The sequence below is a fragment of the Natrix helvetica genome, assembly GCF_964273705.1.
Source record: "Natrix helvetica genome assembly, chromosome: 2".
Taxonomy (NCBI): domain Eukaryota; kingdom Metazoa; phylum Chordata; class Lepidosauria; order Squamata; family Natricidae; genus Natrix; species Natrix helvetica.
Window position 1 is genome coordinate 138,856,872 of NC_138552.1, and position 27,978 is coordinate 138,884,849.

At 38.4% G+C, this 27,978-nt stretch overlaps 1 protein-coding gene and 1 long non-coding RNA gene across 3 annotated transcripts; one reads left to right on the forward strand and one right to left on the reverse strand.

Moving 5' to 3' along the window:
- Window positions 1-4: 4 nt before the first annotated feature.
- Window positions 5-27,116, forward strand: PAIP2 (poly(A) binding protein interacting protein 2). 2 transcript variants are annotated; one of them, XM_081940654.1, is made up of 4 exons: window positions 5-193; window positions 20,325-20,484; window positions 21,403-21,579; window positions 26,096-27,100. In XM_081940654.1, exons 2-4 carry the CDS (start codon window positions 20,347-20,349, stop codon window positions 26,150-26,152), a joined length of 372 nt encoding a protein of 123 aa, XP_081796780.1. In that variant the 5' UTR covers window positions 5-193; window positions 20,325-20,346; the 3' UTR covers window positions 26,153-27,100. The 2 variants fall into 2 exon arrangements, with proteins under 2 accessions (XP_081796780.1, XP_081796781.1); XM_081940655.1 differs by lacking the exon at window positions 5-193 and having other exon boundaries at window positions 26,096-27,116.
- Window positions 26,496-27,949, reverse strand: LOC309385872. Its single transcript, XR_014174297.1, has 2 exons — window positions 27,836-27,949; window positions 26,496-27,642 (listed from the first exon to the last, which is right to left on the reverse strand). It is a non-coding gene; the product is annotated as an uncharacterized lncRNA (long non-coding RNA).
- Window positions 27,950-27,978: the final 29 nt, after the last annotated feature.

Below are 27,978 nucleotides of genomic sequence, written 5' to 3' on the forward strand. Positions count from 1 at the left end.
GACATCACATCCGGCCTAAGAGGGGGGGGTTGTTGTGTATCCAAAGGAAGGGGGTGGCGAAGGAGAAAGGGACTTGAATAAAGAAGGGCGAGAAGCAACGGCCAGCTTGGGAGCCTCGGTGTCTGGAAGGCGGCTTGCACGAGGCGCGCCTCAGGGTTCGGAAACGCAGAGGGGCGGAGCCGAATAATTGAAGGTGCCATTATTTCTTCTCCATTCGCCTCTTTTATATTTCCATTAATCTCCCCCCCCACGCGTCCCTGGAATTCCTGGGCAAAAACGACGAGCGTCCCCTGAGGGGAAAGAAGAAGGACGCCAAGGCGGGGTGGGGGGCGCGATCAGCTTGTAAGAGCCTAACGGCCTCGCCTCTTTTCGGGGCTCGAGTTCTCTCGTTGGTTTGCTCCCTCTTCCCCTCCCCCCTCCCATCCATCCGGGTATCTTGAGAAGTGTACTACCTGTCTATTAGGGGCGTGGTGCATGATGGGATATTGCCGCTTCTTCCCCCTCCCCGTCGATTGGAATGGGCGGAGCCGTCGCGCGCTCTAAGGTGTGGAACAAAGAGGATGGGTGGGCGGGGCTCGCGGGCGGGGCGGGGCTTGGCTGGAGAAGGGGCGGGGCTGTGGGGTGAAAGGGGCGCAGCTGTCTCTCCTTCTCTCGTCTGGGGAAGAAAAGCTCGGTCTTGTTTTTGGACAGGCTCAAAAGCAACTGTAGAGGTCAGAGGTGATAAGGTGACAGTTAAGACTGGGACCTAAGAAGATTGATGCCTTTTGATGGAGGGATCGTCTGAAACTCTTCTCCCACTGTCCCAAAAGATGCCTTTTTTTCACCCAAGAGGCAACTGGACTTTAGATAAGATAGATAACTTTATTGTCATTTTTTTTTACTGTGAGTACACTGAGGCTTGTATTAAAATTCTGTTGCCTGGTGTCAAGAGAAAGCATATATCTACCCAAACACATACATAACACATATATACATGCTATATACAAACTTTAATATATACCTGCACCATGCATTCATACATAGATACATACGTAAGGTAAAAGGTTCCCTCGCACATATGTGCTAGTTGTTTTCAACTCTACCCTTCCCACCAAGGTGTTCCCTATTTTTCTACCTGCATTTTTACATGATTTCCAAATGCTAGGTTGGCAGAAGCTGGGACAAGTAACAGGAGCTCACTCCGTTACGCGGCACTAGGGATTCGAACTGCCGGACTGCCAACCTTTCTGATTGACAAGCTCAGCACCTTAGCCACTGAGCCACTGTGTTCCTACATACATGCATGCATGCATGCATACATACATACATATCACTGCCCATTTTGAATATGTAGCGGAAAGAGTAAACTTGAGAGTTCACAAGATTGATGTTGTGTGTAACAAAACTGAGGCTGAATCTGGATGTTCTGCTTCGGGTACCATGAAGCCTCCTAGCAGGTAACAAGGAAAAGAGGTGAAGAGGATATGTAGCGTCCCAGCCAATCCTGCAGACTCTGCTCAAGCATCGCTTATGTGTTATGTCCTGGATAGAAGGAAGTGAACTGCCAATTATCTTTTCTGCCATCATTTTCTGCACCGTTTTCCTGACTGAAGCAGTAATGCTTCCAAACCAGACTGTAATGCAATATGACAGGATGATCTCGGTCGTCCCTCTATAGAAAATGATAAGGACAGGGGAAGGAAGATGTACTTTTCTCCTGCTGGTCTAGAAAATCCAGTTGCCTCTTGAAAAAAAGCACCTTTGGGACAACCATGACCTGGATGACTGAGAATCTCCATAGACATTGTTCTGCCATCAGTTTGTATGAATTACAGGCAGTCCTTGACTTACAATAATTCACTTAGTGACTGCTCAAAGTCACAACGGCACTGAAAAAAGTGACATTACAATTTTTCCACCCTTATGGCCGTTGCAGCATCCCCATGGTCACATGTTTTACATTCGGATGCTTGACACCCAATTCACATTTATGACAGTTACACCGTCCTGGGGTTATGTGATCACCTTTTGTGACCTCCTGACAAGCAAAGTCAGTGGGGAAACCAGATTCACTTAACAACCGTGTTACTGATATAACAATTGCAATGGTTGTCTTAACAAATGTGGCAAGAAAAGTTGTAAAATGGGGCAAAACTCACTTAACAATTTTTTTACTTAGCAACATAAATTTGTGGTCGTACGTTGAGGACTACCTGTACTCATTGTAGTAATGGATCAGATACCTCAGAAAACTGAGATGTGGATCCTGCTAATTTTTCCATAGAATCCATTTGGAAATTCTGCTAATTCATAAATCATGAATGAACCCTAGCAACTGCATGCAACTATGCTTATGCCAAAAATTGGATCATAGATCTGTGCTCTAGACCACCAGTGTCAAAACACATCCAGTCTGTAAAGGGGAAAATTATTTTTGTGCAGTTGGCTATATATTATTTGTTTATCGAACTATTATTTGTGTATGCCACCCGTCTCGCCGAAGCTGACTCAGCAGCTTATACACTCTAAAACATTAAAACAATAAATAAGGATCTTAAATTTAAAATTCAGTTAAAATAAATCTAGGCAGGAGGGAGTAAAGTGCTCACAGGTAAGAGGTGGGGTGTTATTTACCCCATTAGCCAGCTCCAAAGTGCCACACCCCATTGGGACACCAGACAAGTTGTCACAGCCATGTCTTCAACGCCTTTCAGGAAGCCAAAAGTGGGACTGGATTTGACCTCAGAAGGAGAGAAGATGTTCCAGAGACCAGGTGCCATGTCAGAAAAAGTTCTTCTGGACCTGTCAGCTGAAATTCCTTGACTGACGGGATCTGCAGCATGCCCTTTCTGTGACATGGATGGGGCAGACTAATCCCATCAGGGTCAGCTGGTTTCTTAGATACCCTGGACCCTGGCTTTAAAGGTGATAACCAACACGTTGAATTGTACCTAGAAGTAAACTGGCAGCCAGTGCAGTTCACGAAACAGTGATGTAACATGGATCACTCTAGGGCAGGCTTGTCAAATTGATGGGACAGGACACGCAGGACATGCCACCATGGCTCTGCAAACACAAAAAACGTTGTAATATGTCAGAATCCGGCCTGCGACACTATCGAGTTTGACACCCCTATTCTAGGGGCTCCAAGAACTACTCATGCACCTGTATACTGCATCAGCTGAAACTTCCCGATACCCTTCAAGGGTAGCCTCATGTAACATGCATTGCAGTAATCTAAATGTGGAGGACCGGGGCTTGAATGATTGAATGCAGAGACTTCTGATTATGACTTGCTTCTACTTTGAGGTGAATTCCATGTAAAGAAAAAAATAAAACCAGAAATGCTGGTCTTGGTTTAAAATTTGATCTGCTTACTAATATATACATAATACATAAGGACATTCTAGCAAAGGAGGAAAAAGATACCATTCTTTCACATAGATGCATTTATTTTTGTATTAGAAACATATATGATTGCTTATTTAGTGTCCATGATTATCACTAAGGGTTATATCTAATGTTTTATGATGAATGTATTTTTATAATGACTATGATAATGATCTATCACTATTGCTGTATGTACACTGAGAACTTATGCACTGGAGACAAATTCCTTGTGTGTCTAATCACAGTTGGCCAATAAAGAATTCTAATTCTAAATGTAAGAGGATGGTAAGTCAGTTGATTTGTTAAAAGCAAACAATTGCATTTAATGTCTAGAATTTTGATTTGCTTAGATACTAACTATTGACTTAAGTTTCTGGAAAGGTGGGTGAGAAAGCACTAAAAAGCCTTCCATTTTACACATTTTTTCAGATGTGCTAGTCTTTATTTTTTATTTCTCACATTTATATGGCTACCCACTTCACACAAAGCAATTCTGTTAGCTTTGGGTTTTAATTGTAGCACTCCCAAGAAACAAAATGGGATTTGTTCTCAAAAATTACCTCAGTTGAATTTGTTTGCAAGTGTTCTGTTTTTCTAAGAAGGATAGTCAATGTGAGTTCTTTCCCCAATTTTATCCTCTGAAGAATTCTACCTGATACTTAAAGCTAGACAGTGCTTAAGCTAGTGTTACCAACATTAGGGACTTGCATAAGTGTTGGACGCTGTGACAGGCCCTCCTTTCGAACCCTTGCTAACTGTGTCTCTTAAGTTTTTGACTCCTAAAGTGGCCTTTCTGGTGGCCATCACCTCAGCCAGGCGGATATCCGAACTACAGGTTCTGTCGGCCAGGGAGGGTCTCTGCGTGTTCCACCAGGACAGGGTGGTACTAAGATTGGACCCCTCCTTCATCCCTAAGGTGTGCTCCTGCTTCCATCGCTCACAGGATTTGATATTGCCCAATTTCTGCCTGGACCCCTCTCACCCATTAGAGAGGAAGTGGCACACGGAGGGCTCTGAGGATTTACCTCAGAAGAACCCGGCCGAACAGGAAGTCTGAAGCCCTGTTTGTCTCTTTCCAGCCAGGATCCCTGGGAAACAAGGTGACATCCACCATCATAGGCAGGTGGTTACGAGCCTGTATTGTTACTGCCTACCAAGCACGGGGTCTGCAAACACCGAGCTCTATTACAGTGCATTCCACACGAAGCGCGGCCACCTCAACGGCCTGGGCCACCCAGACCTTGTTGACAGAGATCTGTAGAGCAGCTACCATGGTCTTCCCCCTCACCATTTGTGAGGAACTATAAACTGGACTCCTTTGTCTCTGCAGAGGCTTCATTCAGGTGTAGGGTGTTGCAGGCTGTGCACAGGGCGCAGGTGATGCCTCACCAGGCATAAGGTTTGTGCGAGCTCTTAACATGGGTAACCCTCCCTAGGGACGTGTAAGCTTTGGTACGTCCCATCCTGGATTCTCCTCCCCTCACTATGGAGAAAGGGTGTTGGTACTTACCTGATACACCTCTTCTCATAGTGGGGGAGGAGTATCCAGCCCTTCCCTGATATGGTTACGTAACATGAGCGTTATGTTTGATGGTTGAGCTGTCCTGCTGAAGAAATAAATAAAGGTTGAAACTAAGATAAAGTCTGGAGTGGATGACACAGCGAGTTGGATAAGGTTCTTCGCCGATAACTGGGTGGTACCTGGTGACCAGGGTGTGGCCCGAAGAGCTTATCTGACTCAGCCCAATCAATGAGAGGACATGGTCAACCCATCCTGGTTACTCCTCCCCACTATGAGAAGAGGCATATCAGGTAAGTACCAATGCCCTTTCCAGCTCCATCACATTCCTCGCCCTTGTGTCCAGGGAAACATGTCATAAAAAAAAACTTTCTTGTGAGTTCAAACTTCTTGAACTTGAGAGAAGGTTTTTTTACAAAGTGTTTACCTGGACACAACGGTGAGGAATGCAATGGAGCTGGAAAGGTAAAGCAGGAGGCTTGCACTGGGGCACAATTTGGGGGTTGGCAGATGGGGCAGGGTGGAGGCTCCTGCAACCTGCCCATTCCCAGTTGGAACAGCAAGTCTCCACTACCTGCTGGAGGATGAGGTGGCGGGAAGCAAGCGCCTTGAAAGCGGCTTTGCCCGGGTGCTGGTGCAGGGGCTGGTGATGGCTGTGGTCACTGGCAGCATGAGGGTGTTGGTGGTGCCCAACCTGCTGTAGGACAGGCAGACAGGGGCGCTGAGATTGGCCGCAGGTGGCTGCCATCTGCTTGATCATCTGCAGCTGCATTCTGGCGCTGCTGCAGAGCCACCTGGAGATCCGAGCCCACCAGCGGCAGAAAATGCTCGGGCACCGGCGGCGTGAAGTATCCCAACAGCCAGGATAGGGGAGGGCAACAGATGGCACTCCAAGGCGGCCGGGCTTTGCATGCCTGCACTGCCGCTGCTGCTTTACGAATCGAAATGGAACCTCTTGGGGAGGTTCACGTAGGGGAGCGCATCAAAGTGCTGCAATCGCTGGTTGGGTGGCTGATGGGGCACATTGAAAAGCGGCTCTCCCGGACCGTAGGAATGCTGCCGCTGGGAGTGGGTGGGGATGCTGCAGGCCCCGATTCTCCAGCTGGTGGTTGGGATACTCGAATTGCTGTGGCTGAAAAACTGGTCCGCCACTGCCCTACAGTTTGGCGTTGGTGGTGCTTCCCTCTGGACACTGCTGTGGCAGTGCCGGCAGGCAGGAATTCTGCCTGGCCAGGAGAGCCGGGGCGGTGGCTGGCCTCCCAAATAGCTGAGGAGGCGCTTGCTGTGCAGGCAGGAGGCACTGGGTTCAGGTCCAAAGCCACCGCCGAAGTGTGAGACCAGTAGTTGGGTTGGTAGTGTGTGCCCAGGCCAGGCGGCGAGCTGCTGAAGAATCTCTGAATTGGCTGGGCCTGGCCCAACTCCAGAGGGCCACTGCAGGTTGGGTTTTTGGAACAATTATCAGACATGCATTTCCTGCATCTTGTTTTCAGTTAATTCTGTAATGGAACAGTGAACTCTAGTATATAAAGGATCTTGTCTCTGGGAAAAGCATATGGATATATAGGACAGCAGACTTAGACCTGATGAATAATGGGATGGAAACTACAGCCTGGAAAAAGACATAGCAACATATCTCTATTTTGTTTCCAAGGGGGGAGGTACTTTTTGTAGTAAACATTCAGTTTTGAAGTATTGACTTGTTTTGTCTATTTGGTGTCACATTTAGAAAAATAAAAATATTTCTTTGTATCATCTGAAAGGGCTGTTTTTAATGTTTAAAATAATACAGTGAGCTGAGATTTGGTGGGAAAGCAAATTGGTAACGGTAATGTAAAATTAAAAAGGTTAGCACTTTTTCTCTTTTGTAATCAAGCATATTATTTGGATAAGAAGTGAATTGCTTTATAGATATATGAGCTTCCATGATAACAAATAATAATATTATAAGCATTAGAGGCAACTACTAATTCCATTGAATTCTTGATACTAGACAGTTAGGTACAATAACATTTTTCCATTCTGTTCCATCATGTTTGATTCTCAGAGGCTTCCTGGGCAAGTCCATGCAACTCGCTTGCAAAATTTTTGAGAACAGGTTTGCTGATGCCTCCTTCTCTCAGAAAAAGTCTGAGAAAATGATTAGGCTAAATCACCCAGATGAGTTTGTTCTTAAGGCAGAACTAGAATTCACAGATTCCCAGTTTCTAGCTAGTACTTTAACCACTACCCCAAACTGATTCTCATAAACGCATATAGCCATGGCTAAAAAGTCTGTATCTCCATATGTGTTATCATGTTTATCAAGTATTTTCACTGAATGGCACTTACGGTATAATTTTACCATTTTTGTTCTCCCACCTCCCACTTCCAATTTTCAAATGAAAGTAGGGCTGTACACTAGGAGTGTGGTGTTGAAAAGTCATCCAATCATTGTGTTAATATTAAATTGCCCAATTTGTATTTGCATACCCTTTGGAATGTGCTTGTATGTCAACATCTTCACTTTCAAAGAGACTGAAAAAAAATGCACCAACATTTTTGTATCATACAAAACTATTGTTTTAAGAAAAATGGCTTGCTATGTGCTCACTAGATAGTTGCACATAAACGCTATTCCTGACCATTTCCATGGGGAGCTGCTTTTGATGAATTCACAAGCTGATGTGAATAGAGATGAGAGAATGAGCAACCAATGTAAAAAGAGTCACTCCAGTCTAATCCTTATACACAGAGAGACACAGACACACCTTAGGGCTTAAATGGATAAAAGTTGATGATTGACAGTAAATCACTCTTGTTTGATTAGGGCAGGGGTGTCAAACTTGTGGTCCACAGGCTGGATGCGTCATGCGCTGGCCATGCCCACGCCCACCCCTATTTTAGCAAAGGGGGGAAAGTTGTGATAGACTTTGTTCTTAACTATGGGTCTTCCTTAAACCGGGGCATTCCTAACCTGGGAATAACAGAAATCAATGAGTCTAGATTTAAGTTTGTATCCAAGAAAGTGTTTTTACAAGTTAATAGCTGTAAACAATATAGAATAGAATAACAGAATTGGAAGGAACCTTGGAGGTCTTCTAGTCCAACCACCTGTTTAGGCAGGAAACCCTGTGCCATTTCAGATAAATGGTTGTCCAATCTCTTCTTTAAAAACTCCAGTGTTGGGGCACCCGCAACGTCTGGAGGCAAGTTGCTCCACTGATTAATTGTTCTGTCAGAAAATTTCTCCTTAGTTTTAAGTTGCTTCTCTCCTTGATTAGTTTCCACCCATTGCTTCTTGTCCTGCCCTCAGGTGCTTTGGAGAATAGCTTGACTCCCTCTTCTTTGTGGCAGCCCCTGAGATATTGGAGCACTGCTATCATGTCTCCCCTAGTCCTTCTTTTCATTAAACTAGACATACCCAGTTCCAGCAACTGTTCTTTATGTTTTAACCTCCATTACCCTAATCATCTTTATTGCTCTTCTCTGCACTCTTTCTAGAATCTCATAAGGAAGAAGCAGCTATTTTTCCATACTTTCATTTTACCGACTTTCAGCATTTGTCTCTGACTAACTCCTAAAAGAAAAAAGAAACAATACTGTATCCTGGTGTTTAGCCGTGTTAAGTGGAGCTTTTGAAGCCTTTTATTTGAGCTTGAAAAATAAGAATATAATTATTAATTTACCTACCCACCCCGCTCTGTAGAGTGTATTTAGCTGTTTAAGAGAGGAGTCTAATATAGCATGTTTTTTAAACCTATATGTGCTATTCAAGGAACATTTTCCACATCGCTTTACTACTTAGGAATTCCTGTATAATTCCTACAGACATTCATCAGATTTAAAAAATATCTGTGGCATAAACAAAAATGTACAGGACAGTCTTGGGCCTTTCAGTTGCCCATATATCTAGAAAACTCCTAAATTTACTCAGCCAATATGGTCACTGCTAAGAATTTTAAGACCTTGAATATTATATATCTGAAGGATGCACAGCTTAGGAAATACTACCAAACCCTAAAAACTACTTTCTAGAACACATCCATAATTTCTGTGCATTGATGCAGTTTTTGGAAGAGGCTTTTAAACATTGGAAAAAACATGTTTTTCATGGATCTTTTTTGATACCATTGTCACATAATGTTATACGATAAAGACAGTTGTAAGTAATACGGCAGAGATAATTGGGAACCTGTTCTTTTAGAGCAGTTATACAGTTTTTTGGGGATTTGCTCATTTCACATCATCCTTCAGAGGTGAGCTTTGTGAGGTCATAATCTCATTTGACATCAGAATCCCATGAACTCCTGTATAGCAGGATAAATCAGGAAGAGACATAGAGCTGCCAGAGGGAAGTCTGTATTTAAACACAGCTCCCTTTGATTGTTGCAAATGGAGAGAGGAACATGATGAAATTTCTAAGGTGACTAGCCGCATAGACTCCCAAACTGAATAATAGAATCTATATGTTTTAAACAAAATTTGAAGTAAGCACAAGGGTTTGTTTGAATACATCTTTACTTTTTAAGCAATATTGTAAAATATTCATTAAACAGTATTTTTGTTTCCCTATGGGTACAATAGTAAATTTGGCTTTTAAATTGCAGATTATAAAAATGCAATGTATGCTTCTAATAGGTAGTATCTGAGAAACTTTATAAGGACATCATTTCTTCATTGCTAATAATGGCTGAAGAACAATGTAATACTGTAGGCATTTAAGATGTATAGTCAGGTTAATAAAATTGCAGGGCTAGCATTACATTCTTATTTTAAAAAGTCAGCTTGGATATTACTGCTGTGTTTTTAATAAGTGCATATATTTAAGACTTGAATAATATTTTAAAATAGTGGCTTATTTTTAATTTCAATGTTCATCATTTTTAACAAGATGGATTTTTTTTCTGGGTTGGCAAGACAATATGTGGATGTCTTTGGCAAACCAGAACATGATTTTCCAGGTTCTCTGTGGACTAGAGCCAAAATTACTTCTGTAAAGGGAAGGATGTTTTGGGACATCCATGGGGCTGAGTGGTGGTGGGGAGTCAACATTAAAATGAGGATGCAACCAGGAGATTGAAGCCCTATAATATCATACATATTGCATGCACATAAAAATTGATGGCCTTTGGTTGGCTAGCCAATCCTATATTTGGATGTCATTCTCCCCCCCCCCCTCCCCCAACACGTTGTGGTGTATTTCATTTACAGAAAAGGCTGAATCCCAACAGAAACGTCTGCTGGAATAAGGAGGATATTTTTGTCAGTTCAGTTTTCTTTTTCTAATATACTTAAGTTGTTCTTGAACAGGGATGTCAAACTGGATTTCTTCGAGGGGCGGATCAGCATTGTAGCTGGTTGGGGGGAGAGATGGGTTAGATGCCTCCTGCAGCCAAAATGGAGATGCGGGGAAGGAGGCGGCCGTGGCCCGTTTTGGCTGTCAGAGGCACCACAGCTAGTCCTTTGCTATTTCCAGGCCAGCCGCATGGGCCAGGTTTAAGCACCCCATGGGCCAGATCCGACCCACAGGCCTTGAGTTTGACACCCCTGTTTTAGAACATTCACCAGAACAGGTTTTGCAGATTTTCAAGAGGCTAAAGGAAGACTCAATAACAGTGTAGAGTCATTGGCCTTGAAAGATACTTGAAAGCTATTACAAAAGTTAAAAGGACAGAAGCATTTGTTGAAATAGAGGAAAGGAAAGAATATTAGGAAGAGACCTAGGCAGGTTCTTCCCTGACTCACTGTGATATAAGAGAGGAAAGAAGAAAAAAAAAAGACTTGCAATTAATACAGTCTATCTCGATGAGGCTTAGTTCTTGTGGAGTCTGTTTCTTGATCTGGACAACCTCAAACAATTGACAGAAAAGCATCTTTTCCTTCCTCCAGTAAAAAAATGCATGTAATATTTTTCTGTTCCAGCCAATGCATTTTAGATTGCAGTATAAATATATGTGGTGTCTTCCAGAGAATTTTTATCTCAGGTGCCCTCATCTTGATAATTTGGCCCTTCTAACTGTGACTTAACAGGGGCATAATGGCTCAGCAGTTAAAGATGTTGAGCTTGTCAACTGCAGCTGAGAGCCTGGGTTTGAGACCTGAGTGCGATGCAATGGGGTGAGCTCTCCTTACTTGCCCAGTTCCTGCTCACCTAGCAGTTTGAAAGCATGCAACTGTGAGTAGATAAATAGGTACCACTTCAGTGGGAAGGTGTAACCACATTCTGTGCACCTCAGCATATAGCCCGGTCCTGCCACATGACCATGGAAATGTCTTTGGACAACGTTGGCTCCTTTGGCTAAGAAACGGAGATAAGCACCACCTCCTTGAGTTTGGACATGATTGGACAGGGGAAACTTTTACCTTTAACTGTGGCTTATGGGAATGGAAGGATAGTAGGTTTTCTACTTCCACAGTTTCTTTCCATTGTGTTTACACTGGGAACAACAAATATTAGAAACACAATTGTTTCATCACGGCTTATTATTTAAAGATACCTTAAGTGCCCTGTTTCCTCAAAAATAACCCCTCCCCTGAAAATAAGCCCACCCCCCAAAAAAATATTGCACACAGCAGCAGCAATGAGGTGACCATTCTCGCCACGTCCTGCATCTCAAAAATAATAAGACGTTCCCGAAAATAAGACCAAGCACTTATTTCAGGGGTCAAAAGAAAATAAGACCCTGTCTTATTTTGGGGGAAACACAGTAATAAAGCCTTGTGGAAATTGTTTTTTTTGGAAATGATTCAATTTGGATGGACAGCTAATATGACAGGTAACCCAAAATTGCTAATATTATTAACACATAATGGCATTCCTGTAGTTCTCATTTAGCAACCACAGTTGGCACCAGCAATTTAGCCATTAAATGGCGCAGTTGCTAAGTGAAGCCACAGCTGTGCTTATGATCTTACTTCAGTTTTCTTGTGCTTTACAAACCTGTAAAAATTGTAAATGTGAAGATTGATTCTAAAGTTTTTTTTACCATTGTTTGAACTGCATACAGTTAGTAAATGAGGCAGACATTAAATGAGGACTGTCAGTAGTCAGAAAGGCACTTTCTGGCAGATTAAAAGAATGCAGTTACCCTTTGAGATTCATGGAACTGTTATAAAAGATAAAGGTTCCCCTCACACATATATGCTAGTCGTTCCCGACTCTAGGGGTTGGTGCTCATCTCCGTTTCAAAGCTGAAGAGCCAGCGCTGTTCAAAGATGTCTTCATGGTCATGTGGCCAGCATGACTAAACACTCAAGGCACACGGAACGCTGCTACCTTCCCACCAAAGGTGCTTCCTATTTTTTTACTTGCATTTTTTGCTTGTTTTCGAACTGCTAGGTTGGCAGAAGCTGGGGCAAGTAACGGGAGCTCACTTTGTTACGCGGCACTAGGGATTCGAACCGCCGATTTTTCTGATCGACAAGCTCAGCCTCTGAGCCACTACGCCCCTTTATATTGTTTTTATATTATTAAAAATAATTTTATATATATATATATATATATATATATATATATATGTATATATATATATATATATATATATATATATATATATATATATATATATTATTTTTAATTTTCAAAACAGACACAACACAACGAATCCTCCTCCTTTATTTTTTTTTCAAAAAAATTTATTGGTTTTTATACATATATGGGGAAAGGTAAGGGGATACAAAAAATTTTGGCAGCTCCCACACTAGTGATAGAAACCCATCCAAAACTCATAATTTTTACAATCTTAAAAACAAAATATAAAAGATAAGCAGAAAACAAGGTCTTATTCTATATTGTCAACCTTGTGTTCATTCATTTTCCTTTGTCACTTTCTAGAGTATCACCAATTGCTATTATTTCAAATACTTTTATTTTGGTGATCTGAGCCTTTTCGATATTGCTCCTTCCTCCCTGTCCCCAGAGGAAGCCTCAGCCCCCCCTCCTTCTTATCTTGCACCTTAGTGTTCTCCTTCTTTACATACTGTAGAAAGTGTATCCATTGGTTACAAAAGACTTTCGTGCATCTCTTCCATAGTCATCAACCATAATTCATATTAACTCAGATATATTTATACATATTACCTCCATTTTCATTTGATTATAATTGATTAAACATCCTTCATCATAAAATATACCAAGATTTAAAACATAACCACATACTGGCATTTCATTTGCTATTTCTAATATCCTCCAATAACACTGAATCCTTATGGCCTATTCTGGCTAAACATCCATAATATTTAATAACAAAAAGTTCTAATCCTCCTCTCCAAATCACTGTTTACAGTTTACATCCAATTTCCTTATGTTGTACCCAAGCATATACGTATGTACGTTGTTATCATTATCCCTCCTTTGTTTGACTGTATCCTTTATCATAAGATTTTCCCCCTAATAATCAAAACTTAGCTAAATTTAACTTAGTTCTTTTTTATTAACCTTTATATATAACCAAAATATTCTAATCTTCCTTTCATAGGTACCATTCAATATTCATATCCAATTATTACTTATAGCAATACATATGTATACATTATTATAATTATCAATTATTTATTTAACTATATCTATTGTCATTAAATTTCACTAAGTTTAACTAGTTTTAGATTATACACTTTCATCTATCAACCTGTATCTTTCCAGTAGCAAAACAATCTCATGTCTTTTGCCATTTGTGGTATCAGTCCTCTAATCATCTCCTTAATCAAATTTGCATGGACTCCTCTTTGCAACTCATTGCTTATTAAGTCTCTCATGTAATTTCGATGCCCTTCTTCTGTTTCCTTGATCAGCTTATCTTTAATTGTCAGTGGTGTTTTCAATGATGTTGCTAATAAAATTTCTCTCTTTAAATCCATAAATTCTTTTATTTTTTCTTCTTCTGTATCTTGCCATCTGGGGTAGAGTTCCCCTCCATTTAATTCCTCTTTCCATATTCCACTCTTTCTATTTCCAGGCACAAACCAATCACCATAGATATCAGCGGATTTAATTTCTTTGTAGTCATTTTTCTCTTCGGTTTTTAGGATTCTAACCTCCACTTTTTCCACTTGATAAACATCTCCAACTTCTTCATCATATTTTACTGTTAGATGCTCTAGATTTTCCAACTTCTTCTCCATCCTCTCAAATGTGTTTGATAATTTCTGAATTTCTAACAATATCTTTTGCAAACTTAATGTTTCTTTTTGCTGTTGAGATTGTGCCATTATCTCCAGCGGACAAACACTGCTGCTCTGGCTTGGAAGGTTTTTACAAGATTAAGCATAGATTTACAATAAGGTCTTATTTTCACTTTTCTCTGGTTAAAGATATACTTCAAAGGAACATCTGTATGCTTTTCTTCTTATCACTCTCTATAGACAAAACAGTGAGACCGTGAAATGCCCAGCCAGAATAATCAGTGAGGAAAGTAAAATTGTTTTGTTTCCAATACACAAACTTCCAGTCTCCAAGTAGCAGTGTTGTCTTTCCTTCTGTTACAATTTTCTTTGTTGTCTTTTGTATCTTTTTTATTCCTAGTTTTAAAAAAAAGTCAAATTCTTGAATGAAATGGAGAAGAAAAAGGGAAAAGCATAATGGAGAATTTTAGTCCATAGGTTGCAAAAAATAATAATAATAAAGGATAGAAGAAGAAAACTTAATCCATTCGTTTTAAAAGGCTTGCATAAATTCCATCTATGAAAGTAGCATTTAAAAAGTAAGATAACCCACTGTCCAAAACCATTCAAAGCTTAATTCCGCTGCTTATTTCTTCTGTTCTCAAATTTAAATTAACTTTAAGTTTTTATAGGCAGTCTCTTTTAAAATGGTAAAAATTCCTCACCAGCTGAAAACACTTTCTCTTTCCCTATTCTTCTGTTTCGGAGCCGCCCCAACTTCATCAGCCTAGGGGCTATGCTTTTGTCGCCAGCTAGAAGAACTTATCCTGGATCGATCAGGGACTTTGTGATGTCCCTGAGATCAGCAGGACATATTCTTCCTGTTCACTGTCTCTGCGGGACGGTTTAGATCCGTTTGGACCACCTACCGGCAAAAGTATTGGCGGTGATCTCAGAGCATTGAGATTGCAGGTTGTCTCATTGCAACATTGGCTCCTCCTCTCTCCACTGCGTCCCTTTATATTGTTATATAGCTAGGCATTTTTATAACTGAAAAACCTGGATACTTGTTCTGGTCAGAGAAAGTAATTGAAGTTCAGTGCAAGCCAGGGACATGCGGTCAGGGGAGGCAAGGGAGGCAGAGCCTCACCTCTCATCATGAAATAATAATATATAATAATAATATCCACGAGGGAGTTTCATATATATAAGAGGAAGAGGAGGGAGGAGGAGGAGCGCGCGCAGGTCGGTGCCAGCTGGGCAACCGGCGGAGGCAGGAGGGTTCTCGGAAGCGCCAATAACCTTCCTGCCTCTGCTGTACTTTGCGCGCTCCTCGCGACTGCAATCAATGTCCAGAAGTGGCAGGGGCTTGATAACGTCGCCGCAGCTGCCATGTGCGGACGGATGGAGGTAGCCAGAGTGGCACCGAGGCAGTCTGGCGGACGAGCGACCGAGGATCAGGCTGCCTGACCCTCCATCGCTCACTCACTCGCTCTTTCGTCCGCCCGGACCCCTTGCGCCACTCTGGTTACCTCCGTCCGGCCACGTGACGTCATCAAGACGAAGTGACTTGGAGGCGAAGTGCTTTTCAGTGCTTTTCTGTGCGTCTGGCGTTTAGGTAGATAGCCGGATGTCCTAAACGCCAGATGCACAGAAAAGCACTGAAAAGCAGCTGCTGTTGGGGATCGCGGAGTGCGAGCCGGCAGAGCGTGCTCAGGAAGAAGAATGGGATCACGTGTGCTGGAGGATGAGGCATGATTCCTCGCCTTCCTGATGACGTCACCAGCCTCACCAGGCATAAACCTCACTGCACGTCACTGGTGCAAGCACTGATGCTGGTATTTAGCATTTTAAAACTGTGTTTTTTAAAGATGAATTGATAGTATGCAGATGCTAAATGCTTCCAATGCAAAAAAAAAGATCCTTTGGGTTGCAAGCTTAATTACTGAAATTGCAAATTACGTATTTGTTGCTGTAGAACTGATTTAGTGAAATTGAAAAGCTTTTACCGATACTAATAGTAGAACTAATGGTTCACGGTAAAAAAAAAAAACATGTTGAACTAGACAGTAACACAATGTGTACCAATAAAGGAGAATATCTGTAGCTCAGGGTTGAAATGGGGGCCTTGTATTATGAACATTTTATTATTACTTTTTTAATTTTTACCTGCCAAGAATTCATTGAAAGTAGCAGGCTCCAATAAAAAAAATAAAACATCGAGGAAGTAATATTTAGGAGAGGAAAACCTTGAAAAATTAATAGCTCACTAGGGAATTTATATCTAACATATAGCCTCCTGTACTGCAGAGATACAAGTTTGTAAAACCCAGAAAATGAATTAACTAGAGATTGCAAGCTTTTAACCAATTAAGACTTCTTTCTGATAGAATCTGTGAGAAAGCAGATACATCAATGCAGAATCTTTGGGATACAATGAAGGCTGTTGTTAGAGATCTAGTAATAGATTACATAAGGAAGAGAAATTTAAAGAAAAGACAAAAACATAACGTTCTAGAGAACGATTATAAAATACTTGAAAAAGAGTTACAGACATTTCCACAAAAAAAAGACATTAAAATGAAAATGGATACAATTAAACATAAAATAGATCTACTGGAAAAAGAAGAATTGGCACAAAAAATTAGAGGCACCAAACAGAACTACTTTGAAAATGCAAATAAGCCAGGCAGATGGTTGGCATATAAACTGAAAAAAGAGAGAGAATCAAAGAAAATATTGCAGCTAAGAGATGACCAAGGACAAATTCAGTATGGAAATGCTGAGAAGAAGAAAATTATACAAGACTATTAAGTTAAGCTGTATGAACAAGAGAAAATAGAAGAAGGAGGAGTCAAAAAATATTTACAGGATGCTAATCTTCCCCAGATACCAGATGAAACCAGACCAGTGTTGGAAGGTAAAATAATGATGATGGAGCTAACGGAAGCACTTAAGAAACAAAATAATGGAAAGGCCCCGGGACCGGATGGATTACCAGTGGAATTCTACAAAACATTTGAAGAATCCTTGTCTCTCCCACTCTTAGAAGTTATGAATGAAGTGATGTCTGAAAGTAGAATACCTAAATCATGGTCAGAAGCATACATTACATTGCTACCCAAAGAGGAGACTGACTTAACACAAACCAAGAATTATAGACCAATTTCTTTATTAAATTCAGATTATAAATTATTTGCATCTATATTAGCAGAGAGACTTTAAAAGTACCTAAATAGTTTTATCCATTCTGATCAAAATGGCTTTTTACCAAAGAGACAAATTAAAGACAATATGAGAATGATTTTGAATACTTTGGAATACTATGAGGCCCATCCCGAAAAACAAATGGCTTTGAAGTTTCTTGATGCACAGAAGGCTTTTGATAATGTGAATTGGCAATTTATGTTCTTACAATGGTAAGAAATGTATTCAAACTATACAAATGGTATATCATAAACAAACAGCAAAGATAATGGTAAATGGAGAACTGACGGACTCTATTGAAATAAAGAGAGGTACGAGACAAGGTTGCCCACTATTACCGTTACTATTTGTCTTAACATTAGAAGTCTTAAACAGAAAGATTAGAAAAGAAGAAGAAATAAAAGGAATGAAAATTTAAAAAGAAGAATATAAGCTACAAGCGTTTGCAGATGATTTAGTTTTTATCCTTGAAGATCCACTAGAGACAGCACCCAAATTGTTAGAAAGAATGGAGTATGGGAAAATAGCAGGCTTGAAAATAAACAAAACAAACAAAGATTTTGACAAAGAACATACCATTAAGACAAAAGGAAGAGTTGGCGGAAGTTTTGCAGATTCAAGTCACAAACAAGGTTAAATACTTGGGGATATATCTATCAGCTAGATGCAGTACTCTTAAGGAGGACAATTATACTAGACTAAAGCAACAAATTGCGACTGACTTGATGAAATGGGAAAATCTACAACTATCAATGATAGGAAAAATCTCTACAATTAAAATGGACATTTTACCCAGAATCTTATACCTGTTTCAGATAATTCCAATCAGATTGGGCAAGGACTTTTTTAAAGATCTAAATAAAATAGTTTTGAAGTTTATTTGGCAAGGGAAAAAAGCAAAAATAAAACTCAAGTTGCTACAAGATGCTAGAACAAGGAGGATTGGGCTTACCTGACTGGGAGTTATATTATCAAGCAACAAACCTGATGTGGATTAAGGAGTGGATAACACTAAAAAACTCTAGATTATTGAATGTAGAGGGTCATGATTTATTGTTGTGATGGCATGCTTTTTTATGGTATAAGGGAACTAAAGCACATGGTTATTTTAGAAGACATTCTATAAGGGAGGCTTTGCTATTAAATTGGGAAAAGGTTAAAAGATTACATTACTTAAAAACTCCAGTCTGGATATCAACCATTGAAGCATTTTCATATCCAATAATATATAAAAAGGAACAGTTAGATATGTTGAAATAATGCAGCAGGTGAACTCAAATCTATCCAAGAGTTGAAACAAGAAGGAATAGAAATGAATTGGTATTCATATGTGCAGATACACTCTAGATATAATGAAGATAGAAAATCAAAAGGTCTTTATAACAAAATGACTGAATTAGACAAAATTTAACAGGTAGTGATGAAAAAGTAATTTAAAAACTATATGGATATTTATTAGAGGTCAAACTACAAGAAGAACAAGTGAAAGAAACTATGATAGCTTGGGGGGGGGGATTTTGGACATGGGATTGATTTAGAGAAATGACAGAAATTGTGGTCCCAAAATTATAAAATGACAATGTCTACTGCATATAGAGAAAATTTGTATAAGATGTTTTACAGGTGGCATCTACCCCCAATGAGAATTGCAAGAATGTCCAAGAATAAATTGGAAAAGTGTTGGAAATGTCATCAGATACCGGGTTCTTATTACCACATGTGATGGACTTGTATTGAAGCTAAAAGATACTGGACTAAGATTCACATGTGGTTGGAGAAAATAATACACAAACACATAGACCTTAAACCAGAGATTCTTTTTATTGGGAATCGTACCAGAAACTTACAATAAAGACTTGAAATATTTGATTATAAACGTTTTAACAGCAGCTAGAATCATATTTGCAAAAAATTGGAAAAATGAAACAATACCAAAACAGGAGGAAGTTATTCAAAAGATAATGGAGTGTGCTGAAATTAGTAAGTTGACATTTGAAATCAGAAAACAAGAAGATGAGCAATTTTATAAGATACAGGATTTGTTTTATCAGTGGTTGGACAAAAAAATCTGGAAATTAAAAATGTTTTATTTATGTTTTAATTGAAGGAGATAAGTGATAATACAATTTATGTTGTTAAATAGATTAATAACGATACAATGAAAGACTGACATACATATGAATTGAATAATTTAGAATACTTTGTTTTAAAATGAAGGATAAGGATAATAATGAATCTGTGTACATTTAATAGATGATTGGCGATATGCATAATTCTAGGTAGTGATGTATATTATAAAGATATCTTGTTGATAAATAGTTTAATAAGGAAGTAATGAAAGATTGGTATATCTATGAAGTGAGCATTTAGAATAGTTTGTTTAAAAATGAAGGAATAATAATTTGTTTGAATGTATGATGTACAAGGACAACAATGAAAATAAGTATACTTGATGGATGATTAGCGGGATTATGCATAATTGAAAGTAGTGATGTATAAACATAAATAGTTGGTAAAATATTTTATACTGTAAAAATAATCAGGATGAGATAAGTGATTACATAAAAGTACATTGTTATTAAACACAATCAAGAATGCAAGGGAATTAGATTTGTTGAAAGGAAAGAAATATTAACTGTAATTGAATATATGATGTACAATGATAGTTAGGTACCTAGTCATATTAGATGGAAAATTTGTGACTATATAGTAATTGAAAATATGGATGCACAAAAGCTTGTAACCAAACGACATGCTGTATGTAATGGATGAGAATTTTTTATGTTGTCTTTTATGTTTAAAAATAAAAAATATTTTTTTTTAAAAAAGTTGCATTACTGAAATAAATGAACTTTGCACGATATTCTAATTTTCCGAGTTTCACCTGTACTAGAATTAGACCTCTGCTTGAAGAAGACAATGTAAGTTCATAAGAGCAGATTTCAAACACATTTTGTCCTTTCTTTTCTTGTCTTCCCAGCAAGAATCGTGCATTTTAAAGTGATTCTTTGCTAAACAAGTTTATTGAAAGTTCAAGTAGACAGACAAACATGTACGGAAATATCAATGACATCGCAGGGGTCTGACATCTAAGCATATATTGCTACAGTTTCAACTAAAAATCTTAACTCCTGGGGACCCTTTCTTTCAGGCTTAAGCTCAAAGGCACAACCATGAAAGATCCAAGTCGTAGGAGTACTAGTCCAAGCATTATCAGTGAAGATATGATCATGAATGGTCACTCTCATGAAGATGATAATCCATTTGCAGAATATATGTGGATGGAAAATGAAGAGGAATTCAACAGGCAGGTAAGGGAGAGGATACATTGTCTCCTGTGTTTTTTCTTCTGCATTTTTGGAAAGATCCCACTTTTTTCTGTTAATCTTGTTCCAGTGTTTCTGTGAATCTCTATAAACAAAAAAGTTGCTTCATCTCTGTTCGGTTTAAAGGACAGTAGATTTTTGATGGTAGGTCTATATCCAGTTTGCATTTGCTGTTTACCTACCACCAAGCGTGCAACGCTATATGTTGTGTTCTTGGTGCTGTTTCCTTGCAAACATTTCACTACCAGGCTTAGTGCATTAGAGAGTGGAGATATAGTTGTTTTTATATATAGTTTGCCAAACTTGGTTGGAGGTCAGTTTCTCCCCAGTTATTTATCTAGTGCTCTTTCCTGGTTAGATGTTAGCTTTATCGTTGACTTTTGGTTAATTAATTTAGTCGTACACAGATAGAGTTTATCTCTATGTCTTTAGCAATAATAGTAATGGCTCATGGTTGACTCAGCCTTCATCCTTTCAAGGTCAGTAAAATGAGGACCCAGATTGTTGTGGGCAATACACTGACTCTGTAAACCGCTTAGAGAGGACTGTAAATCAGTGTGAAGGGGTATGTAAATCTAAGTGCTATTGCTATATATCTTCAGAAAAACATGCTAAGAGAACACCAATGGGTTGGAGGGGGAAGGGATACTTTGGATGCCAGAGAAAGTAAAGGAAGAGCCTTGCAGGGCTCAGACCCAATTTTGTGGCAGTGTGGAAGAAGCAGGTATCTCAACTTCCTTTCCCTTTTCTGCATTTGCCCTCAGTTGCTGCAGCCTTTGGGAGCTCAATACCTGAGCTCTCCTAACACTGAAGAGGATCCTTCTGAGAGATTTTCCCTCAGGGCTCAGCCAGTTCCACTCAGGTCCCTGTTTAATAGATTTCCTTCTGTTGTTTCAATTAAAGATTGAAGAGGAATTGTGGGAAGAAGAATTTATAGAACGTTGCTTCCAAGAAATGCTGGAGGAGGAAGAGCACGAATGGTTTATTCCAGCAAGAGATCTTCCGCAAACGATGGATCAAATTCAAGACCAGTTTAATGATCTTGTTATCAGTGACAGTTCGTCACTGGAAGATCTGGTGGTAAGCATCCTATTTTAAAAATTGAATTATTTTAATCAAGCACATTTCTTCAAATGTTACCAGTATACTTTGTCAGCTGTCTCATTCAGAAGCTAGCTGAGATGTGGCCTTCGGACAACAGTCAAGTGTATATGCAGAACAAGTGTACCATCTTATTCTCCTTCTAATCTTTTCATATAATCTGATGGCAAGTATTTATTTTTGTCAAATGCACAGGTGTGCCTTGGGAGAAAAGAGTACACAGAACTATTTGGGAGGGTAAAGATTGGATGTGAGGCTAAGTGATTAGGACAGTGGTTTAGTTCTGTAGGGTTCAGAGGTCTTCCTATTTTTTAACTTTTCCCTCTGCATTTGAGGGAGTGGTCTGGTAGATGAGAGACTACTGGCCATGGTGCATAGTGCTGTTTTCCAATAGCATAGGCTTTAATCACTTTTTAATTAAAAGGGTAAAAATTGGCTCACATGAAAATGAGTATAGCTCGTAAAGTATAATTGGAACATTAAACATTTAAATATTTCCATGATTTTTAAGCCAACTTGTAGTTACTTTGATGTCACAAATGATGTAACTTATTTAAATAGAGGAGCCTATTGAGCATTACATTTTAGCTCATATTCAGCATGCATATATTTTGCCCCAAAGTTACAATATCGGCTTATTTGTTTTTACTGAGTTTCATAAGTTAAATTTTACATAAATTTGCTAATAAATAAAGTTCCTATTCTGAAGAAAATGCATTTTGCTTTTAAATGATTCTTATACAGGCAGGCAGTGTCTTGAAGGAAGTGTGCCAAGTTGGCACTCACTGTCCATGTTTTTTGAAAACACTTTTTTTTACAAACTCCTGGTACATTTTTTAGCTATCCAACTAATCAAAATCTTACAGTGGTGAGAAAGTTGGTGAATCCTTGGGTACCATCCATAATCCTGCAGTCTGATTAATGGATAAAGAGGTTATGGTTAAATAAACAATATTCCAAATGATATTCTGTGTTGTGTCTTTATTAGACACATTCAGACAACACTGCTTGTCTTTGTTGGAAAAAGTATGTGAAATAATCTGTGTTAAGAGGCTAATTGAGTCAGATATTCCAGTTAATGAGAGAGCAATCAAGAGTTTGAGAGGTGCTCAACATTTTTTTTATTTTGCTTCATTTAAAACATCCAAGAAGGAAAGTAAGAGAAAGATTATTTTAAAATAACAAGAGTAAACATTGATAACAACAAGATAAGTAATTTATATGAGACTTTGTTATGTGTATGTACACACACACACACACAGGTTTCAATAAAAGATAACCATATTTCATTATAATTGTCCATGCATAATCTATGTCAACAATAGCCAACTCATTTATAGGATGCATGTAACATGTTATCTTCAGGCTACTGGGTAATTCATAAATTTGTCTTAAATTTAAATTTAGTTTGAAGAACTAACCTCTTGGGAATAATAAGGACATGGAGAATTCATTTCCATTGTTCATCTGTCAGTTTCCTTGAGGTCAGTATGTAGTTCAAAAGAATGTTTGCATCTAAAAATTATAAACCTTGTTTCAGAGTCAAAATATATGTAAATTATTTTTTCCAAGAAGATAAAAGCATGTTTTCATGAAGTATTACTAGAAGTGCATCATTATAATTTATTCCTCATCTCTGAATCTCATATTTAAGTCATTATGATTTTCATGTATGTTCTGAATTTATTAATTATTTAGGTATTCTTATTCCATGGGGTATTTTCTCATATAATCATACTGAATATGAGTAAGAGATATATAGAGGTTTCTTTGACATTGATAGATGGGAATCATTCCTGTAAATGTTACCCTTTTGGATAGGATAAAACTTAAAAAGAAGGTTTTTTTAAAATATTTTGCATGGAATTCCTTTATATGTAAAATAATATTTTAAAAAAACTCAGTTCACTATTTTGTAAACATACAAGTATGTCTATAACAGAATGTGTGAAGCAAAATGAATGTTGCATTCAGGAATGGCTGAGTCTTGACCTTTAACCCAACTGAAATGTTGAAATGCTGATAAGAGCAGTTTATGCTAGACAGCCCACAAATACCCATGAATTGAAATGGTTGTAAAAAGGGGTGGGCCAATTTGAAATATTGATCAACAAGCATTGAAAAGCATTTGATTGAAGCAATTTCTGCTAAAGAAGGTTGTACTATTACTATATTACTAAAGTATCACATACTTTTTCCAGCAAGGAAAGTAAATGTGGGGTCAGACTGTTGAGTAAAGAGGTGACAGAATGCAGCGTTTTAACCAGATTCTCTTTATCTATTAATAGGTTTTCAGTGAAGCTCAGATCCCGTTATAAGTCTGCAGGGTTACAAATAGTTCTAAAGATCACATAAACTCTCCCTTACAATATAGTAGATACAATATCATAGTCTGATGATGTTCTCATTTGGTAGGTATTCTTAAAATTCTATTGCTTTGGTTGTAATTAAAAAGCTTAGAATTTTTTTAATAAGATGAACTAATCTGACTGAGAGTAACTTAAAGCAGTTTTTTAAAAAAAATATAGCACCTTTAAAGTTCCATTTTTGGTCTCAATATAGACTAAGTTCTTTCATAATTACCTGTACCTGCATATTTTCATCCACTCTGCTCTGAATTTACAAGTTGAGTTGTATCTTATAAGGCACAATATTGTTTCATAAGAGCAGGATTTGTGTATCATAAGAAAAATATGTGAAGGTCCCTGCTGTATCACGGTCTGCATTATATAGTAGCCATACGCATGAATTCAGAAATGTGGATAGGAAGATAATAGATTTAAAATCTTAGGACTTTGCCAGATCTCACAAGATTCATTTTGCATATTCTGGGTGAGAATGCCAAAATCTAAAATGTCAAAAGACACTACCAAATATTGAGATGTACAGCAATTTTCTAAAATTGCAAAAGTTTATTTATTTATATTGGATACCTGCACCATAGATGAGCTAGAGTACCTTTGTAGAGCATAATCATCTCGTGGCCCACAAATTGAGAACTGGTCTCCTTTTAAGACTAAATTGGAACTCCATCTGATGACAGGAAATTCCATAGTTTATGTATGCATTGGACGAAATCTTTCACATGCCCTCCACTTCCAGTATTGTAAATAAAAAGAATTGGATCTGTATTTTCTGCATCATGGATGATGTTATACAACTTTATCATGTCTTTCCTTATTTACCTTCAGTCCAAGTTAAAAAGTAGTCATTCCTCATAAGGAACCTATTTTAGCCCTCTCATAATTATGGTTGCCCAATTATATAATTATTTTCATCTTTCCAAGGTACATCCCCAAGTGTGCATAGTATTCCAATCTCAATTTTAGACGTATAGATAAATGGCATTACTTTTTTTTTTTTTTGACATTTTCAGTTCCTTTCTCAAATCTGGACATAAAATTTGTCATTTTTAACAAGAAATGCTCTCTGAGTTTTGTTGAGTTGTGCACCCCGACTCCATCATTCTTTTCTGATCACTCAAAGCAACCTCAACTCCCATTCATGGAGGTTACGTTTGGATTTTTTATATGCATTACTTTGTGCTTGCTCGTATTGATTTACATTTGCCATTTTGAGGCCTATTTACTCAGTTTGGAGAGATGTCCTTTCAGAACTCTACCCAATATCTTTGTTATCAAAATGCACATCTTTATGTCATTAGCCGATTGGATCACCTTACTCCTTAACTTCAGTTTATTTATAAACTAATTAAAAACACTGATCCTATCACCAGTCCCCGGGAATTTCATTTTTCACTATTGTCTACTTGTCTTTTTCTTATTCTTAAGCCAATTTCCCAACTCCTAAGAACATAAGCCTTTTTTATCCCCTGGCCTCCAAGTTTGCTCAAGAACCTCTTATAAGGGACATTATCAAAGGTGCACACCGTGTCTGATGGATTTCGTCCTCTACGTTTTTGTTAATACTGTCAAAACAAGTCTAGAAAATTAGTCTAGGAAGAGCAATATGTGATGCTCTAGATCAGGAGTGTCAAACTCGTGGCGTCACGTCATGTGACTTATCACGACTTTCCCCCCCTTTGCTAAACCAGGAGTGGGTGTGGCCAGCGCGTGACACATCTAGTCCGTGGCTGCGAGTTTGACACCCCTGCTCTAGCTGCTGCTGCTGTATTACAAATTTGTCTTACAATAGCCAGTGGAGAAAGATGCTGAAAACTACAATTTAACATGATCTATAGAGCCACATGTTGTTCACTAATAAGTTATTGTTGTAAAAGTTGATTTATCTCTATCAAAGGAGGAGATTGAGATCCTGGATTGGGTGCTATCAATCAACCCAGGGGATCCTGATCTGTCTGGCTTGTAAGCTGACTCTAAGCTGTTTCCTTGGCAAGAGTATCTTGCTTTCTCCACTGAGGCCTATTTTCAGGAATGTTTTCACTGCAAAGAACTCCTGTTAAACTTGGTGCAAATATGTTCAAAGGAAAGCCTTAGGCAACACAGTCTAAGCTTTTAAAATCTCTCTCTTCCAGGTCAAGAGTAATCTGAATCCCAATGCAAAGGAGTTTGTTCCTGGGGTGAAGTACTAAATATATGAGTAGACTGGGCCCTCTTTTGGTGGATGTAGCACAATTTCCACACTGTGAAGCCAGTATTAGAAGATTTAATTGTTAAAACGCTCTCTCTTCTTGTCACTGTGTTACACTTACGCATTGCCAAAGTTTTGTTAGTCTTGCATGCTTAATAAAAGTGCTGAGACTGTTATTAAGTCAACTGCTGTCAGAGGTTAATGAATGGAAAAGTCTAATTGGATCCAAGCTTTCTGTGAGGAAGGAAGGAAGCACCAGTCATGTTGAGAAAAGTACCAAGTTTCTGAGAAACTCTTGCAATTCTGTTTTTAGAAGGATTCAGACTTTGATAAAGAGTGGTCTGTTTTAATTAAAACTTATGGCGGTGTTGATATGCACCCAATAATGCCTTAATGTGAAAATAAAAGCAAGGTTTATCTGATTATGCAGATTAGCTGAATTTCAGTACTGCTATTAATTCTTCCCATTATCAAGCAAAACTTTACTTCTGCTGTTCTTTTTTGAGGAAAGTGTGAATTGTAAAAATACCTGAATCACTTTTACAGGCCTGTATCCTTTCTCTTGGCTACAGATCTGGTTGGGGGGAGGTGGGGGAGAAAATTTGACAATTTGAGATTATATTTGCAGCAAGTTATCATGTTGGAATGTTTGTCCCACTTCTGAGTTTACATTTAACGTGATGTGAAATTACACATCACAGATTCTTCCAGGAATCCAGAAACATGGCACTGCCTCTGTAAAATTTTACAATCTTAAAAATTGGATTTAATTGTAAAATTTAGCATTAGTGATTTGAGTGGTGCTTTCCCCTTGCTTTCTTTAATCATCATTACACAATAGTCTACAGCACAACTTTTTTTTTAAACACCTAGTACAGTTTTGGCTTCTTAAACTTCATATTTGGGTAGCTTATGCTGCCTTATGTGTTCAGTGTGAATAGTGTTTAAGTTGAAAATATTGTAAAAAAAATATATTTTTTCAAAAATATTTAAAAAAAATAAATAACAGTAGAAATGACAAAATGAGTGTTCATCTTATTTGGAGCTTGTGAGAATGCCTTTGTTGTCCTGTTCACACATTACATTCACAACAACCAATGCAAACCCAGTGTCTGAGATAAAAGCTGGAAATAATGAAAAATTCTTTACAATTCTCAGAAATAATTCAAATGACATTCTTGTCAGAGAAAGAAGCAAATTCAAGTAGGTGCAAATGTGTATTCATTTTGTCCCTTTATTTAACATCCTGGTTTGTCTTTATACAATACTAAATGCCATAAATATGGAAGCTTTTTAAATAAAATTGTGACCCTTTGAGATTGAAAGTGGCTATAGTCTTGCAAGCTGCCAATGAAACGATAAGATTAGTGGTGCAGGCATTCAAGACTACATGTAGAATATCAGGAATGTTTGCTGTAAAAAAAGGATGCCAGCATTTCAAGTAGACAAGTGCGAAAGCCAATAGACTGATATATAAAAACCCGACCAAAGCTTATAGTAATTGTCCTGGTATGTAAATTCTTCAACACTGCTGCTCCTTTTCTACTTGTTGAATCCTTGTGTTTAGTACCCTTGTTCAAGGATTCTTCGGAATGTACGGAATATTTAAAGTACAGGAGAGCGACTTCAGGTAGTCCAGACCCAAAATGGTATAGTTCGGAATATATTAATCTATTCATGAAACGGAACAGAACTGGTTTGCTTCAGATGTACACCAAAAAAGAGCTCTGGGCAAAAGTGGTTTTGGGGAAAATGAACTGAAAAAACCCAGGACGTAAGTGATGGCTTAATGGTGAATTTTAAAAATAGCGGTTATTATCAACAAAT

Coding starts and splice junctions, on each gene's coding strand:
- PAIP2 (XM_081940654.1), top strand. CDS start 20,347: ATGAAAGATCCAAGTCGTAGGAGTACTAGTCCAAGCATTATCAGTGAA. Junction 20,485..21,402: donor AAGAGGAATTCAACAGGCAG/GTAAGGGAGAGG, acceptor TTTCAATTAAAG/ATTGAAGAGGAATTGTGGGA. Junction 21,580..26,095: donor CGTCACTGGAAGATCTGGTG/GTAAGCATCCTA, acceptor TCTCTCTTCCAG/GTCAAGAGTAATCTGAATCC.